This window comes from Coptis chinensis, chromosome 4 (assembly GCF_015680905.1).
Source record: "Coptis chinensis isolate HL-2020 chromosome 4, ASM1568090v1, whole genome shotgun sequence".
Taxonomy (NCBI): domain Eukaryota; kingdom Viridiplantae; phylum Streptophyta; class Magnoliopsida; order Ranunculales; family Ranunculaceae; genus Coptis; species Coptis chinensis.
This window is the reverse complement of record NC_141459.1, coordinates 21,533,774-21,550,110: the sequence shown is the minus strand read 5'-3', so window position 1 is coordinate 21,550,110 and position 16,337 is coordinate 21,533,774. Positions and strand designations below refer to the sequence as shown.

The 16,337-nt window shown below is 36.4% G+C and overlaps 2 protein-coding genes across 2 annotated transcripts; both read right to left on the bottom strand.

Annotated features, from left to right (window-relative positions):
* Positions 1 to 4,110: 4,110 nt before the first annotated feature.
* Positions 4,111 to 4,958, bottom strand: LOC147502567 (uncharacterized). Its single transcript, XM_086604567.1, has 2 exons — positions 4,470 to 4,958; positions 4,111 to 4,209 (listed from the first exon to the last, which is right to left on the bottom strand). The coding sequence occupies exons 1-2, from the start codon at positions 4,956 to 4,958 to the stop codon at positions 4,111 to 4,113; spliced, it is 588 nt and encodes a 195-aa protein (XP_086460693.1).
* An 89-nt stretch (positions 4,959 to 5,047) lies between these two features.
* On the bottom strand, positions 5,048 to 6,585 carry LOC147502566 (uncharacterized). The gene is made up of 4 exons (XM_086604566.1): positions 6,474 to 6,585; positions 6,103 to 6,170; positions 5,253 to 5,999; positions 5,048 to 5,176 (listed from the first exon to the last, which is right to left on the bottom strand). Exons 1-4 carry the CDS (start codon positions 6,583 to 6,585, stop codon positions 5,072 to 5,074), a joined length of 1,032 nt encoding a protein of 343 aa, XP_086460692.1. The 3' UTR covers positions 5,048 to 5,071.
* Positions 6,586 to 16,337: the final 9,752 nt, after the last annotated feature.

The following is a 16,337-nucleotide window of genomic DNA, read 5'->3' as shown; positions in this document are numbered from 1 at the left end:
GCTACTAAGATTGTCATTGAGTTGTGAACTTCAGATGAAATATTTCATCTCGTGAGTTTTTTCGATTTTTTTTCAGACGAGATGTTTCATTCCATCCCACATGTTTTTTCGATATTTTTTCATTTTTTTTTAGATAGGGTGTTTCATTCCGTCTTAGTGTAAAATACAATCAGACGGAATGAAACATCTTGTTCAAAATTTAAAGTCACAGTTATATTAGGCAACACTTAATAGCTTTTCACCGACAAAATAGCTATAAAGGAAAATAGTCTTATGTGGTGCCTATGCAGGATTTGGGATGAATCTCCCTCGCACTCAAATTGTTAAGTGAAACACCCCCGTGAGCGAGCAAGTACATTAAAGCCCCCCTCTTTTTTAAAAACATAAAAACAAAATGAAATCACACAAAAATACTCCCTGTAAAACATCTTGTGCATCTTCTTCATCCCTTCCCCTCCCTTCTTCAAAAAATAAGAACCATACTTCAGGAAAAAATAAATAAATAAAAATCAACGTGTTATAACAATGAAAAAAGCAATGGTGACATTAAAAGCTAAAAAATAATATATATAAGATCTAATAATTGTTTTTATTCAAAAAACCAAACTTAGTAGTCACAACCCCCAAAAAATCTTTGCTTTTCATATTGTGATTGTTTTAGAAATGAAAAAAAATCCGGCTTTAAAATGAAAAAAATATGAAGGTTTTAGACTTATAGATGAAAAACTTGTTTGGTGATTCAACAATTCAAAGTAAACATTGTTATGCAAAAACTTATTTTAATTTCTATGCAAAACAAAGTTTGCATAGTAGTACATTCACAAAAATAAATTTTCATATGCAAAAATAAATTTCACAATGAAAAAATAAATTTGCATATAAATTTTAAAATTGATTTTCGTACTACAATTTCTATGCAAAACAAAATTTGCATAGTTTAGTTCATATGCAAAAGTAAATTTTTATATGCAAAAATAAATTTACGTATAAATTTTTCTATAAAAAAATAAATTTGCATATAAATTTTACTGAGCAAAAAAGAAAATCATATGACAAAATAAATTTACATATAAATTTTACTATGCAAAAACAAATTTTTATATGAAAAAAAAAATTGCATAACGAAATAACCAGTTTTAACATAAAGAACGAAAAAATATTTATTACTGTAGAAAAAAAAAATAGCGAAGTTAAAAAAAATAGAATAATCAATGAAAGTTTAGAGCTGCTTGTTACAAAAGATGAACTTAGAAGATTTAAAATTATAGCTTTCGAAGGATCAATGATTTCTTCAATGTTAGGTTTTATTTCTTCAAACTAGCAAAATTGCACACACGCTGCGCTTGCAATAAGTTGAAATGCTCAGATATAAATATAGAAACAGTGGCAATGCCAATGGATAATTGACGGTGTTGCTCAATTCAAATTAAAGTCCATCAAGTAAGAGTCAATGGTGCACAAGGCAGTTTATGTGGGAGTAATCAAGAATGTGGAGGCAATGTCACCAAGTCACCTGCGGGATTTGGTTGAGCTTCAAAGCTTCTAATATTATTATGCTAAGTCATCATGACGCTTGAAATCGTTTTGTAGTTACTATTGTTAAATGCATGTTCGTTTGGTTAGTCATTACAGTGTGGTTTTCGACTTTGCTGCTTAATCTAACATACAAAAAAAATAGAAAAGATTAAATCAATATCCAGCCAACCAATCATATGCCTAAACCTTCCATAACAGTTACTCAAATCTAAACTAGACTACAAAAGGTGATTCCCCAATAAGGTCTTCCCTTAAACTTATCCATTTCCTGAACCTTCAACTTTGTTCCCCATTTAGATGCTTAATTAGACTCAGCTTAATCAATGCTGAGGTGATTCATCACTTGACAAGGATGATATCTTCTCTAATTATCTATCTGCTCCAAAAGCATAAGCAGCTTCCACTGAACAGAATAAGTTTGTGGACATACCACTATTTACTGTCCACAAGACCTCATGTCCTGATTGGTGGAGAGGCTGCCCAGGAAAATTGTTTACCTGCCCGAAAAATCTGTTTATCTGGCCTACAAAGTGTTTGGACCAATGAAAAGCTGCTGTTTGTGGACAAGTCTGTCCACAAATTCGCTCTATCCATTGAATCTATTTCCATGCACACTGTAATAGTCCATTCTATATTAGTGGCTTCTTCAATGTTATCAATAATATTGACACTCTGCCTTGTAGCTTTGTAGCAACGCAAATTAATGTTTATTTGCACTTACCGTACGTCTCCAAATCACTCATGTGATCTCTGAAAGTACACAATTTGCCAGCTTGCCCAGTATTTATTCTTTGCTAAAGTTCTGGGTCCAGGTTTGACCCCCCACATCCTTATAGCATAATCAACGCGTTGCCATTTTTCATTTTCAATGTGACAGTTGACAATTTTTATAGCAATTTTCGTCACCAACGTATTGTCAAATTATCATTTTGATTTTAAGAATTGTCAAAACTGGAGCCAAATTGGTGAAGAAAATAGAAATGGTGTGCACGGGACAACTTGACCCGTCCAAGAGTGGGACGAGACTACTTTAGCTGTCCAACATTTTTTGTTTTTTTTTTAATAAAAAATTCAAACGGTTCGATTTTGTACCGTTGGGCTTTAGTACAATTAGGCTTTTCTATTGTTGGGCTTGAACGATTTTAGAAGATTTGCAAAAATTGTACCGTTGGGCTTGAACGATTTGAGAGAATTTGCAAAAATTGTACCGCTGGGCTTTTGTACCGTTGGGCCTGAACGTGTACTTGAGTGGTATTAAATTATGTTTTAGCGTACTAATTTATTTAAATTTTATGTTGTAATATGTTTTTATTGTTTACATGTATGCTTTTCTTTAAATAAAATTGTATTTTGTTTTAATGAAAGTATATTTTCTTGAAAAAATGTGTTTGTTTATAAGTTGAAATTAAAAACAAATCAACTCAACTAGAAATGAAAAACATTACAACTTAATTTGAAATAAAAACACAAAACATCTTATAAAATTCTACAAAATTAAAAACACATGCAAAACAATTAAAGACAATACACTAGGGAATTAAACAAAATACAAATATTACATATCCTACACTAAAATTCTAAGAGGTATGACTTGTTTCTCCACCACACATTGAAGGATTGTATTGATCGCACAAGCTACACCTAGGGCAGAAATCTACTACTTCCTTGCAAAAATGACATACATGTATGTCAACCTTTTTTGAATGATAGATATTGATATTTGAGGGACAATCATCAACATCACACTTTATAAGTTTGTCTTCCAATGTTCCATCATCATTGCTAGCTATGACCACTATCATCATGCCGTTGCATTCAGGTTTTGGGCATTTAATGTTAATGTATGGACATGAAGTAGCGTAATGACCAACTTCCTTACACCACTGACAAATCTCAGGTGTAGAAATGTGGACAATATTTGATCCGCCCATATTGGTAGTTGAAGTTGAGAAAGATTAGAGAATGAAAATGAGAAGCTGAAGTGAGGAATGAAAATGACTTTGAATATATATGCTAAAGCTCAACGGATAGAAATATATACGTTATAAATAAATTTCAATGGATAGAAATATATTCGTTGGGAATAAATGCCAACGGATATAAATTGATCCCCCTTGGGAATAATGCCAACGGATATAAATTGATCGGAGGAATAATAAATTGATCCCCCCTTGGGAATAATGCCAACGTATAACGTATAAATTGATCCATTTGTTTTAGTGTATTTTTCCTTTATTATGCAATTCAATTTTGGCTTGGAGGCCCATGGGCTTATTAGTCACGTTCACATGGGCTTGATTGTTCACATGAGAATTTCTTTGTCTACATAATAAAAAGCATGTATAGATTCTAAGTAATAATTAATGTAATGTCTTGAATTTAAATTAACATAATGTAATAATTAATTTAATGCACAAAAAAAATTGGACATAGCCTCATTTGTTTAATCAACATAATTCATATACCTAAACCTGTTAAGATTATAAAAAACCTGTTCAAACCCTAAAAAACAACAATAACCAACAACAACAACAATGACATCACTAAATTATTACAAAATAGTGCAATATAACACTATGGAGCACTGCCCTGACTGCTCTGGCCACTCCCTCTCCGTTTTTGCCCTCTCTTATTAGGAGCATTGTTTTGCTGCATGATATCAGTAGCAATTCTCTGAAACATCAACACAATGCAATTAAAATCTAAAATTGGATATATAAAAAACAAAAATGAAAATGTAAAACATATAATAAAATTACCAAGGCTTCCAATTCGTTTGTCATCTTTTTTTTGCACGCAAGTAAGGAAATTTATTAATGAAAGGAGTTGTCAAAGACAATTACAAGTTACATGCTTTATCATCCAAATCGATAATAGGTCCTAAAAGGACTTTCTATCTTAGAGACAAAGTCTGGTCTGCTAGTGCACCATACTGAAGTGTCAGGCAATAAGGTGGATTCCTTCCTTGCTGCTGCATCCGCGCTGAAGTTGCCTTCTCTCCAAACATGTGAGAGCTTCCAGTGTTGTAATAGTGCAATTGCTCGCTTCCATCTCGCTCTAAACCGCCATGGAATTGCATCGCCATTGAAGGCCTTCACAGCAGCTTCTGAGTCGGCTTCAATCCATATGTAGCCCCAATTCATCTCCACCGCTTTCTCGGCTGCCATGACTATGGCTGTGCATTCGGCATGATAACTATCTACCCGACCCAGACCCACAGCTAGAACCCCAACCACAGCTAAATCCTTATTCCGGCATACCATACCAGCTCTGCCATTGCTAGGAACTCCTTGGGCTGATCCATCGGTATTACATTTGATGACATTGCCCACTGGAGCGACCCAGTGCACTTCTTGGATCAACTGCGCTAGTGCACTTTTCACATGTACATCAAGCCTATCAAGAATGCGAAATTCTTTCATGTCATTGTGTTTTTTGCCTTGTGACAGCCAGTCCGAAACCTTGATCCCCTTCAGAACTTCTCTCGCAATGTAATCTCAGCCATCCTATGCTCAGTGTTTGCTCTTTGCGTTTGTTATTCGTCTAAATAGCCATAATACTGTTGAGTGTGCTCAATTAAACTAGCTCGAAGCCCCTGGTTGATTTGCATTTCATCTGATAATCGAGTATGCACTGTTTCCTGCATTGTGTCAATATTGTATCTAAGTTAAATATACATAGTGTGTTTAAATTAACATAATGAAATATAAATATACCTCATTAAACTGTTGTAGCTCAGGTACAAGCACCGAACGCTCCAAGTGAAATGTGGTCTCCATTCCTTGAAAACTAACAACGCGGTATGACCATGGGTCATATGGATCACTAGGTGGGGGTGTATAACCATGATATACTCCAGATGTTCTTGTGGAACTTGCAGGTTTTGGGAATTGGACGTCTCGCCTAAAACTCTGACTAGTTGCGATATCCATGTTTGCACCTCTATACAGTGGACCCGCAAATAAGCTTCCCCTAGAAACTTTCCGCCAATAAGTCTCATAATCAAGACTGGAGTTCACATCAACATAATCTATAAAACATGGCCACACACTCTCAACGCGATACCGTTCAATCAAATTCTCTGAAACATCCATGGCACGCATATCTGTGGGTGGGGGAACAGGAATATATGTATATCTAATGGTTTGCATAGTCACCCTATCTCCAAGGAACCAAGCACGTATATCAGGGGCTTGCAATATGAATATTTTTAACGACATTAGAGTACTATGCTGACAGATATGCATATTCTCAAATTGAGAACCTTGCCACGGACTCCAAACATTAGATTTCATACTTTTCGTCTCTATTTGGATCCTAGCAGCTTGAAGATCATTATGGACCTCATCCCTTAATCTAGCATGACCGTCTGCAGCCCATCTCTGTGGGGGAGGCCATAAGTCCTTATCCCAATCCTCTCTCAGTATAGAGTTTAAGCAAGCTAAATACTCATACCACCAGTACTGAAATAATCAAATGAAAGTGTATCTAATTAATTTAAATTATATAATATTTAACTAATAAAATAAAAGCTTATATCTTAAAAGTTAAATCCTATTGAATTACCTGTAGTATCCAAGTAATTCCGTTGCATTGCTTCCCCATTTGATTTGTTTGTACAAACAAATCAAGCCCTGTATATAAATGTGTCATGAAAGCAACTCCCCAGTCAAAATCTTCCAAGCTATCAAGGTCTACCAAAGACGTTAACCAACCAGCCCGAACCCTAGATTTTCCTGTTGTAAAACCAACTTGGCCCAAAAAATATAACAAAAAAATCCTGATAAACTCATCCTCCTCCACAGAGTTTGGGTCCAAATATAGGGCGTCAACTTCATGTTCTAAACAATATTCAATATCCAATCGGTGCATGAATTTTTCTTTGATGTGCAGGTTCAAAATGTATCTGCCATCCATATTCCCTGGAACAAGTCTACCTTCAAAATCAAACAACGAAGGCAGTAGAGTCTTCAACCTTTCAAAATTATCTTCGATACTTGAATCAAACAAAACTGGCTTCTTCTCGCCCACACTTAAACCCGTTAGCATTGTAAAGTCAAGTGGTGTGATACCAATCTCACCACATGGAAGGTGAAAAGTGTCGTGGTGTCACCACCATCGTTCATGATGTAAATATCGATTGGACGATCGGTCACAATGCTTTCGTTACCGCGATATCAATGGACCAAAAGGTGTTCCCAAAATTCGAGCTCTTACATGCTCCATTTCCTCCCCTCTTTCCACTAGATGACTCCAGAAGTCTTTAATACTTGGTATTGTGCATCTCCATCTCGCCGAACTCATTTTCTACACGTTAAGGCATTTAATAAAACAGTTAGTATATGTTAAATTCTAAACATGATTTTAAATCAAAATCAATTGAATAACGTTCATAAACTCATACTTACTCCATCAGTGTTATATAAACACGAAACATGCTTGTCTAGATCTAGAGCCAACGTCGGATGATCAACAATACTCAATCTCCGTGGAAAATTGAAATAATTTTCCGATACGAGTTCACTCTCATTTTCCCGAGGATTTGAACTCCCCGAGCCACACAAAATAGTCTTCTTACGTCCAGCTCGACGTCGTTGATCCATTGCAAAAAACAGAAACAAATTTGGTTGAAAATCGAATTTTTATTGGGTGATTGAAGGTTTGGATTTTGAGTTATCTTGCTGAGTTATTGTGGGGCAAATGTTACTGGAACCTTGTCTACGCATTTTAAATAAAATGGGTCAATAGGGGGGACGGGACAACTATTCCCGTTTTAAAAAAAAATTAGATTTGCACGGGACAACTTGTCCCGTCCAAATTTTTTTACTCAAATTTACCCAAACCGCGCTGGTTCTTTCATTCCTTTTATAAATTTTGAACTGCCAAAACCGATGATGTGTCACAACGCAAAATGGAAATGCGTCGATGATGCTCTTAGTGCATATATATACTATCCATATGTATGACCTTTAGAAAGGATACTACTTTAGTGTGATGTCTTCTTATTCAGTTCTACAAAAGCTAAAATTTTGCTCTTCTTCCTCAAAGATAATCTTGTTCATGCTTTCCATAAAGCAAGCAAGGTACCTGCTACTGCTGCAATGCATGTGTCTCAAAATGAGACTCCTTACACTGAAAACAAATTATATGTATTATTAGCAACCACTAGTTTTTTTTTTCGGTAGTAAACTTTCAGTAATACTTAAACATTGACCAGTAGTTCTACATTGTCATGCAGCCAACGAGGTGGAGGGCTAATCCCAGCATACTTGTTGGCCCATTTAGCTACCTGATTCACATCTTTATTACAATTCCTAGCTATCCAAAAGAAATGAACCAGTAAGGAGTCATTAACTGCATGATAATTCGTCATTGTTGCTTGAATATGATTGTAATTGTCTTCATAACTCCATAGAAAACTGTGATCTTTTGCTGCGAGAGCTTTCATTAATCTTTGATTATCACCGAGTACCACCAGATTTGAAATCTGTAATCTCTGAGCAAGAAGTATGGCTAGTGCAACACCTTTACATTCTGCTTGCATAGCACTTTCGCACCTGAACTTATTATAAACTGCACCAAGTGTGCTTCCATCTTGTCGTTTGCATACAGCTGTTGCTGCTCCTATGCATGTTTCAGTCTCATAGGCTACATCACAAGAGACCTTGTGCCAGTGCTCCTACTTCACTCTCTTCTCAGTACTGAACTCTATTTCTTCAAAATTACTCTATGCATTTGTATGAGTTGCAACTGTTTTGTAAGCTTTAGTGACTTGATAAGAGCCCAAAACTATAGTTTTAACCCCTTAACAATTATACTTTTAGACCAATTATGTGAGTAATAAATAAGAGTTAATGCTGATTACGTGTTTTTATGTATTTCAGGCTTTGAAGTCAATTATGTGCAGAAATGTGCCACTTTGGTGAGATAAATGAGCAAGAGTTGGTTGCTAAGAAGTTATGTGATTAAAGGCCAAGATTCAAGGAGAAAAAGCTTTTAAAAAGCCCGGTCAAAGCTGAAAAGTCAAAGTCAACGCGAGGCGTAAAAACAACACACAAAAAAGTCGTGAGAACTTCCAAGAAGGCCAGTATCTTTGGGCTCAGACCTCGGAATTGGGCCTACCATATGTCAAAACAACCGGCTCGGAAAGAGATTTCCAATGGTCCAAGCCTTGACCCAATTAGAAGAGAAAAAGTGGACAAAAAGTCTGTTGAAGTCAAATCCAGCTGGAAAGGGGTCTGTGGATTAAAGAAATTGGGCTTTAGGCTCAATTTTCCTGCCCAAAACATGGCTCCTCAGCCCATGCACGAAAATGTGGATCTTGTCTCCTCTATTTGTATAGAGAAGACTTAACTCTTAAGAAATAATTAGGTTAGGTAACAAGTAGCTATTAAAGCATAGTTTTAGATCTAGTTTTATATTAAATTAATTAGTTTTTATTATCTTGTTTTGAACTTAGTTAATTGAATCATTGTTTTATTATTCATTAGATCAATAAAATAGTTAGTTCTTCATAATTTTTGTTTTGACTTATTTAAGTACTTAGATCTAATTTTGATTCTTAGTTGTTAATCATTTCTTAGTTGTCAAATTAGATTTGAATTATTGTTTACTTCAATTTAGTAAAGTTAGAACCTTTATATGATGTCTTGTTTGAATTCCATGAGAAATGATAGTTTGATGAATCAAGGCTAAACCTTCATTAGAAGGGTTTGATGAAGCCTTGATGAAAACTTGATTGTGTAGTGTAGAACTAGTTGTAAGAGTCTATTCCACTCTAGAAGGTAGTTGATTCGCCATGAGAATAGGTTGGATTTCCTCACATGCTAGTCATTATTTGGTAGAGATTGCCATGACTGATTAGGGATTAGAACGACCAATTCTTATCGTAAGAACGTAAGAATTGGATTACAACAATCTATACTAGTTTATTAAGTTGGATTCAAGGTGGAATCAAATTCCCCTAATTCTTTATCTAGATTCAACCCTTAGCATTTCGTAGTTGAGTTATTCATATCTTGTTAGTTAAATTAATACTCTCATTAATTTTGGATACGACTGATAATATTAGAAAACATTAAATGCTAAAGAACTAAGAGTGGAACAAATTTTTTACTCCACTCTATTTCGATAGATTCGAGAATAGAAATCTTTGATAAATTAGTCTTCGTAAAGTTTTAGTTTTACTTGCGTTTGAATTTCATCATTTATTCGTAGGTGGAATTAATCATTTTTTTGTTTTATCAAATAGCGCCGCTGCCATCTTAGTTCCCTTTAGTATTGTTTTCTTTAGAATTGTTAGTCTTCCAAAGTCCCAAAACTCACCCACCCTTGTTTGATTCTAACTATGGTTGTCCATTTCAGCATTGCAATTTTCCTCGCAGAATTACACGGAGCGCGACTCGCTCCCTAGGCAGCCTAAATTGGAGTGCCACCCGCGCCCAAACGCCTGGAACTCAAGTTTTTAGCAGAGCTCGACCCGCGTCTTGCCAAGGCAAAACTTGAGCGCCCTCCGCGTTGAAGCGCCTGGACCTTGAGTTTTTCCCTGAGCGCGACCCGCGCCTTACCAAGGCTAATTTCGAGCGCCATCCGCGCCCAAACGCCTGGAACTCCATCTTGACCTGAGCGCGACCCATGCCCTACCTAGGCCTATTCTGAGCGCGACCCGCGCCCTCTACTGAAACTGCCCGATTTCAACAGGTTTGTTTCAAACTTCCATTTCTTCAAGGTTTTCAACGTTCTAACTTGTTGTATACACTGAGCATGCGTATATAAGATGCTATTCATAAGCGAAGCAAGGAGACATTCAGGTATTTCTTTCTTCAAACACCTCGCATCTCCTGTTAGAGGTTCATACTAGCATATCAGGATTGTTTGGAGTGTTGTCGTGTTTAGTTAAGATTGGTCTTAGCCTTGCATGAGATTAAGGTCAGGCTGAAGAAAAACGCCTAACGTAATCAACCGGCAACGTTGACAAACACGCCTTTCTAGTATACCACTCACTACACCTCTAGCTAATATACCACACACACCACCCCACCACCTGAAATAATGGCTGAAAAAAGAGAGTTTCCTCTCTCTGACTTTTACAAAGCCTTGAACGATAGACCCAAATCTTGCATCGTTCTATCAGACCCAGTGGGGGATTTCCGAATCCCCCCAAATATATTTAATTTGTTACCTGCTTTTTATGGGTTAGACTATGAAAAGCCTTATCAGCACATGCGTAGGATTGACCAAGTCCTTACTACATTCTACCATCCTACGGTTGGTGCTGAACAAATTAAACTGAGGGTATTTCCCTTCACTTTAGCCGATAAGGCGGCGTCTTGGTTAACTGCCAAAGCGCCTAATTCTGTGGATTCGTGGGCTAAACTTGTTCAACTATTTATGCAACATTTTTACCCACCACTAAAGACCGATGAAATGCTTTCAAAGATTCATTTCTTTCGACAGAATCCTCATGAATCATTTTCAGAGGCTTGGAATCGTTTCACCGATCTTCTTATAGAGTGTCCATACCATAACCTCGCGAAAGACACATTAGTTTGTGCCTTTTTCAAAGGACTTCTACACCACCATAAAGAAGTCCTTGACATAATGAATTAGGGTAGTTTCCTAAGTAAGGGAGCCTCAGAGGCTTATAAATTTTTTGAAGATCAAACTAAGCGTAATAATAACTAGGGGGGGGGGTAGTAATGATATCTCCCGTTCCGTTAGTTCTTCTACAACAGTTAAAGCTGCCAGGTATGTTTGAGATGAAACCCGATCCTGAACTTAAAAATTTAATCGAATCTTTTACTAAAAAGGTAGAGGCTATTTCTGTTCAACAAACGCCTATCCCCGTCATGAATGTCAACTCCAATCCATGTAATTTTTGTTTGAGTCCTGAGCATCCAAACTCCTATTGTCCTCTCACCTATGAACAACAACAATCACAACAAGATAATGTTTGTTTCATTAATAGCGAACCTAACGCAGCTTGGTGACAAAACCCCAACTTTGGTTGGCGAAATAATCAACAACCTCCAAGGTTGTTTAACCCAAATGTTAGGCCAACAAACAATTACAACCAAGCTCCACCAAGGCAAGGACAAGGTTAGGGTAATTATAATAATTATAACAATAATAATTATAATACTAATAGAGGTATCGTTCCGGTAAATAATAACTATCAAAATCCACCCATTAATAATCAATGTGACATAGTTCCTGTCACACAAACTATAACTAACACTCCTCCACAACCGGATCGTTTTGACGCCTTTATGCAAACCCAACAACAGATTTTACAAGCCATCCAACTTTCTTTATAACAGTTAGCACAAAAGAAAGTACAACCCAAAGGTGTATTTCCAGGACAAGCGATACATAATCCTAAAATACTAAACACAGCCTTTGAGGTAAACGGTAATACTAGTAACGAAAATGTAAACGTAGGTGAGATAAATTCCATCACCACTCTCCGTTCAGGCAGAGTAGTTGATAACAAAGTAACTATGTCTATAGTTACCCCACCAGTAGTCCCTACACCAGATATTACACTAGATACCGAAACAGAAACTGAAGATCCTACCCCGTAGAGGTACCAGTTAAACCACAGCCTAAGAAACGAAAAAACAAGGTTAACCATTCTGTTGATCCATATGCTAAATATAGAGAGAAACCACTATTTCTTAAGAAATTAGCTATGTTAAACAAGGATACAAATTTTGCCGAGATTAGGGAAGTTTTTAAAAATCTAACGATAAACTTACCTTTTCTTGAAGTGATTAAAAAGTTACCTCACCATGCTAAGTTTCTCAAAGAGTTGTGTACTACTAGGCGCAAGACAAAGATTCCTAAAGATGCCTTTTTAACTGAACATTTTCCAACTTTAACGGAATACAATGGAATCGTTAAGTACAAGGACCTTGGTCGTCCTACTGTAATATGCACTTTAGGGGATACTCACACGACCATTGCTTTATTAGACCTGGGGGCGAGTGTTAACGTACTCCCTTATTATTTATATAAACAAATATGTCTACTGGAAATGCAACCTACAACAATGACGTTGCAATTAGCTGATAGGTCTATCAAGTATCCTAAGGGTGTAGTGGAAAATGTGCTGGTTAAGGTTTAGAATTTCTACTATCCTGCGGATTTTGTTATCCTCGATACAGAAGTCGCTAACGACTCTGTTCCGATCATTTTAGGGCGCCCTTTCTTGGCAACTGCCAACGCGCTTATAAACTGCCGTGGTGGTTCGATGTCCTTGTCTTTTGGCCATCTTTCCATTGAGGTCAATATTTTTAAAATAATCAAACAGTTTCCTGATATGAATATCGATGGAGAGGTTAGCATGATTAGGGGTGTCAAAATGGCCCTCAAACCCTTAGCCCGCCCGCCCGCCCCGACCCGGCCCATAGGCCGAAAAAGCCCTCAAAATGAGGCCCTGGTAGGCGACCCGGTTTGAGGGGATGTAAGGGCCTAGACTGTCTTTTATTACATATATTTTAATAAATTTTTTATAATATATTTCATTTTAACATTAATATGTTAAAAATCACTTAAAAAAACGTTTATCTATTAAGTTTGCCAACCTTATAATTTCATTTTAATATTTTATGAAATGAATTTAATTGATCTTAATTGACAAATACAACTTTAACAAGTTTTTTTAGTAGTTTGTAGGTTTAATTGTGAAGTGCATTCGATTTTATCATTTTTAACTAATGTTTCTAAATTTATTTTGTAAATTAAATGTATAACATAGTATCCGGCCCTCACGTTTGGCCCTCAAGCCCGACCGCTTCAAAGCCCTCGAGGGTTGAGGGTTGGGGGCGGTAAAGGCTTCGAGATTTAAGCATTGGCCCGACCCGACCCGATCCGAGTAAATGAGGGGTAGGTCTTACCTCAAAGCATGAGGGGCTTCATTATTGGGCTTGATTATTTTGACAAAACCATGATCGAGCTTTCATGATTATTTCAAAACCACGTTTTCGAATGACCAGATGCACAAATTCCTTTCCTTTGGAAGCTCCAACTTCGACAAGGACTCCTTGGACGTAGATGAAATTGAGGAAGATTTCCTTCAACTCTTTTGCAACTCTTCCTTGCCACCTCGACGGGTCCCACCCTACCAACATCCATTTATCCCTTGACACTATGACGGAAGATGAATTTTTCACCCTCTATCCTAGTGATTCTTTTGACCCACCTATTGAGGAATGTCTAGCATATCTCAAGGCTTCTAATGATCTAGACCTGAGAGCTCTAGCTGACACTCATTTATCTTCCATCACCAATTTTCCCCACTTTCCACCTTTTCAAAGGAACCTGGAGTTTGCGCTTGACCCTCTTGTTTCTTCTGTGCTTAACGATTTTCTAAATCCTCTTAATACATAAATAATTCCAAAGGGAAAGGCACTTGACACCTTCATTTTCAGAATTGAGACAGTACCCACATTCTTATTTTTTCCATTCGTTCCTTCTAAAACTTATCCATATCCAACATATCTTCAATAAACATCCATTTTCTCCCGATCATTCACTTGGACACCCTCTCGTTCAATGATGAAGAAGAAGGTGCATGCGCGGTTACGTTTAAGATCTATCAGACTTCACTTTCATTTCAATAAGTTGTGTCGTAGAGAATCTTGGTGCTTGATTCTGTTTGGGAGTGCATTCCATGTTATTTATTTATGGAAAGACCCACAACTCTTTAGGTTGTTGATATATGGAAAACTGCAGGGTATATATATATATATATAGTTATTTGTTTAAGTCTCGAGTATCTGACTATAAATGGCTCATTTTGTTGTTTGGTGTACTTCCTTACAATTCCATATATTGGTAAGTGCACCATTCAGGTAACCGGGCCGTCCCTATGGAGTGTGTGGTTGTAAGTACCGGATCCTAAGTCCACGTTAAACATAATTCACGTTTTCCACTCTTGCATGTTTTCTCGGATTTTGAGTCATGTTCCTGTATGGTGTGTGACCTTGCCTCTTTTTGTGTGTGAGATGGTATATGGATGATGTAGATAGATGATGGTCGTTGAACAAAATAGAAGTGTATCAAAACCTAATTATCCCTCAATAAGTAAAAGATGAGTAGGGTATCGTTCCACTTTTAAGTGTATATTTAAGGACTGGAAAGGGGTTGAGGGATTAGAAACTATGATTATAGATATTGTAGATTCTAATGCTAAACTAAACTAAACTATTGAGAATTTATAAGAGAGGGAATTCAAGAGATTAGAATCCACCAATACTTTTGATTCAATAACCTTTTGCTTCATGGTTATTCTCACAAGTAGACTACAATTAGGCAATCGAGCGAGTGCCGATGCCCCCTTGGACGAAACATCGTTAACGAATAACTCTATTTAAGGTTGTTCATATGTTCATGTTACTAGTATCTTCTTTCCTTTTATGTGAGTTTGGGCAGCTATTCAATAAATCACCATCTAAGACAAACACAAGGAATACTTTCCTTACTCTAAAATACTACCCAACTAGAAGAAAAGTAGAGAATAATAGTATAATATTCAATTACAATAAATAAAACCCTATTCTAGCATGATATTCGATTGCAATAAATAAAAGCATGTCACTAGCAAATATTCAATTGAAATAAATAAAACCCTAAACTAGCATGATATTTGATTGCAATAAATAAAAACCTTAATCTATACTTCCATCCCCAGTGCAAGCAATGGAACTAATAACTAAAAACATAAAGAACTAACCCGATTGAAGAACACCATGAACCAAAAAAGAATCATTAAACCTTAAGACTGGGCTCATTTCCTCCCTTGAAGGAGAAGATTAGCCTTCTATAGAAGGAAGAACACGAAGAACGAGAAGAAGAAGAGTCAAAGAACATAAAACTAGAAAGACTAATTTATTAAGACTTAGCTAGTTAAAACCGATATTTTATTATTAATCTCTCTCTGCCTCAAGTTCTGGAGACAAGAATATAAGTAAATTGACAAATTACATGAGGCACTTAGGTCCTCTATTTATAGAGGTTACAATGAGCTCTAGAAGCATTCCAAACCGTAATTTGTTTTTTAATACAAATAGATTTCTTTTAGAGTCCAACTTTGTCTCCAAAACTGAGAAGACATTAGCTACAGTGTTGATCCATGCGTCTGGATGCACTATTCATGCGTCTCAGACACAAGCAATGTGTTTGGACGCTCGATCTATGCGTCCCAGACGCATAAGCTTATTTTGTCTCTTCTGCTCTATCCTTCTATCCTCTTTTGCGGGCTTTGGTCCAAGCGACAAATCCTTTGGCCTTGGGCTTCCAAATAGGCTTTAAAATAGGTCCAAGTCACATCTTTAATAGCTCCAATTCCTTGGCCTTCTTCATGATTGTCCACAGGCTTCCCAATGATCCTTAATGCTCTGAATTGCTCCATTTTATCCCATTTTCTCTAATATTCTACAAAACTCTCTCTTTGACCTGTAGAATCATAAAACATAATTTATAAACATTATTAGTCCGTTAAGATGGCTAAACAAGAGGCATAATCGAGGGTTAAATAACACTTTTTGAGCACTTATCAGTGTGAATTATGCATTTATTACTTTTTTGTTTTTCTTATATTAAATATTTTTCATAAAAAATAAAAATTATTAAAATCTTAAACATAGCAATTTAGGAAGTCTCGGAAATCTGACTTTAAAAGACCCACTTTTAAAACAAATTTTCAAACTTCATTGCCAAAAATTTGTTTGGGCTGGGGTATTCGTTTTTTCCATTCGGGATTGTTCAACTTTCCATTTGTGTTGCTTAGGCCGTTTAAT

Bases quoted from the DNA above. Each gene is read 5' to 3' on its own strand.
- LOC147502566 (XM_086604566.1), bottom strand. From the start codon at position 6,585: ATGCTAACGGGTTTAAGTGTGGGCGAGAAGAAGCCAGTTTTGTTTGAT. The intron at 6,171-6,473 runs GTAGACTTGTTC...ATTTATATACAG, and splicing joins TTCGTTGTTTGATTTTGAAG to GGCTTGATTTGTTTGTACAA. The intron at 6,000-6,102 runs GTAATTCAATAG...TGATTATTTCAG, and splicing joins GAATTACTTGGATACTACAG to TACTGGTGGTATGAGTATTT.
- LOC147502567 (XM_086604567.1), bottom strand. From the start codon at position 4,958: ATGAAAGAATTTCGCATTCTTGATAGGCTTGATGTACATGTGAAAAGT. The intron at 4,210-4,469 runs GTATGGTGCACT...TTGATGTTTCAG, and splicing joins CCTTATTGCCTGACACTTCA to AGAATTGCTACTGATATCAT.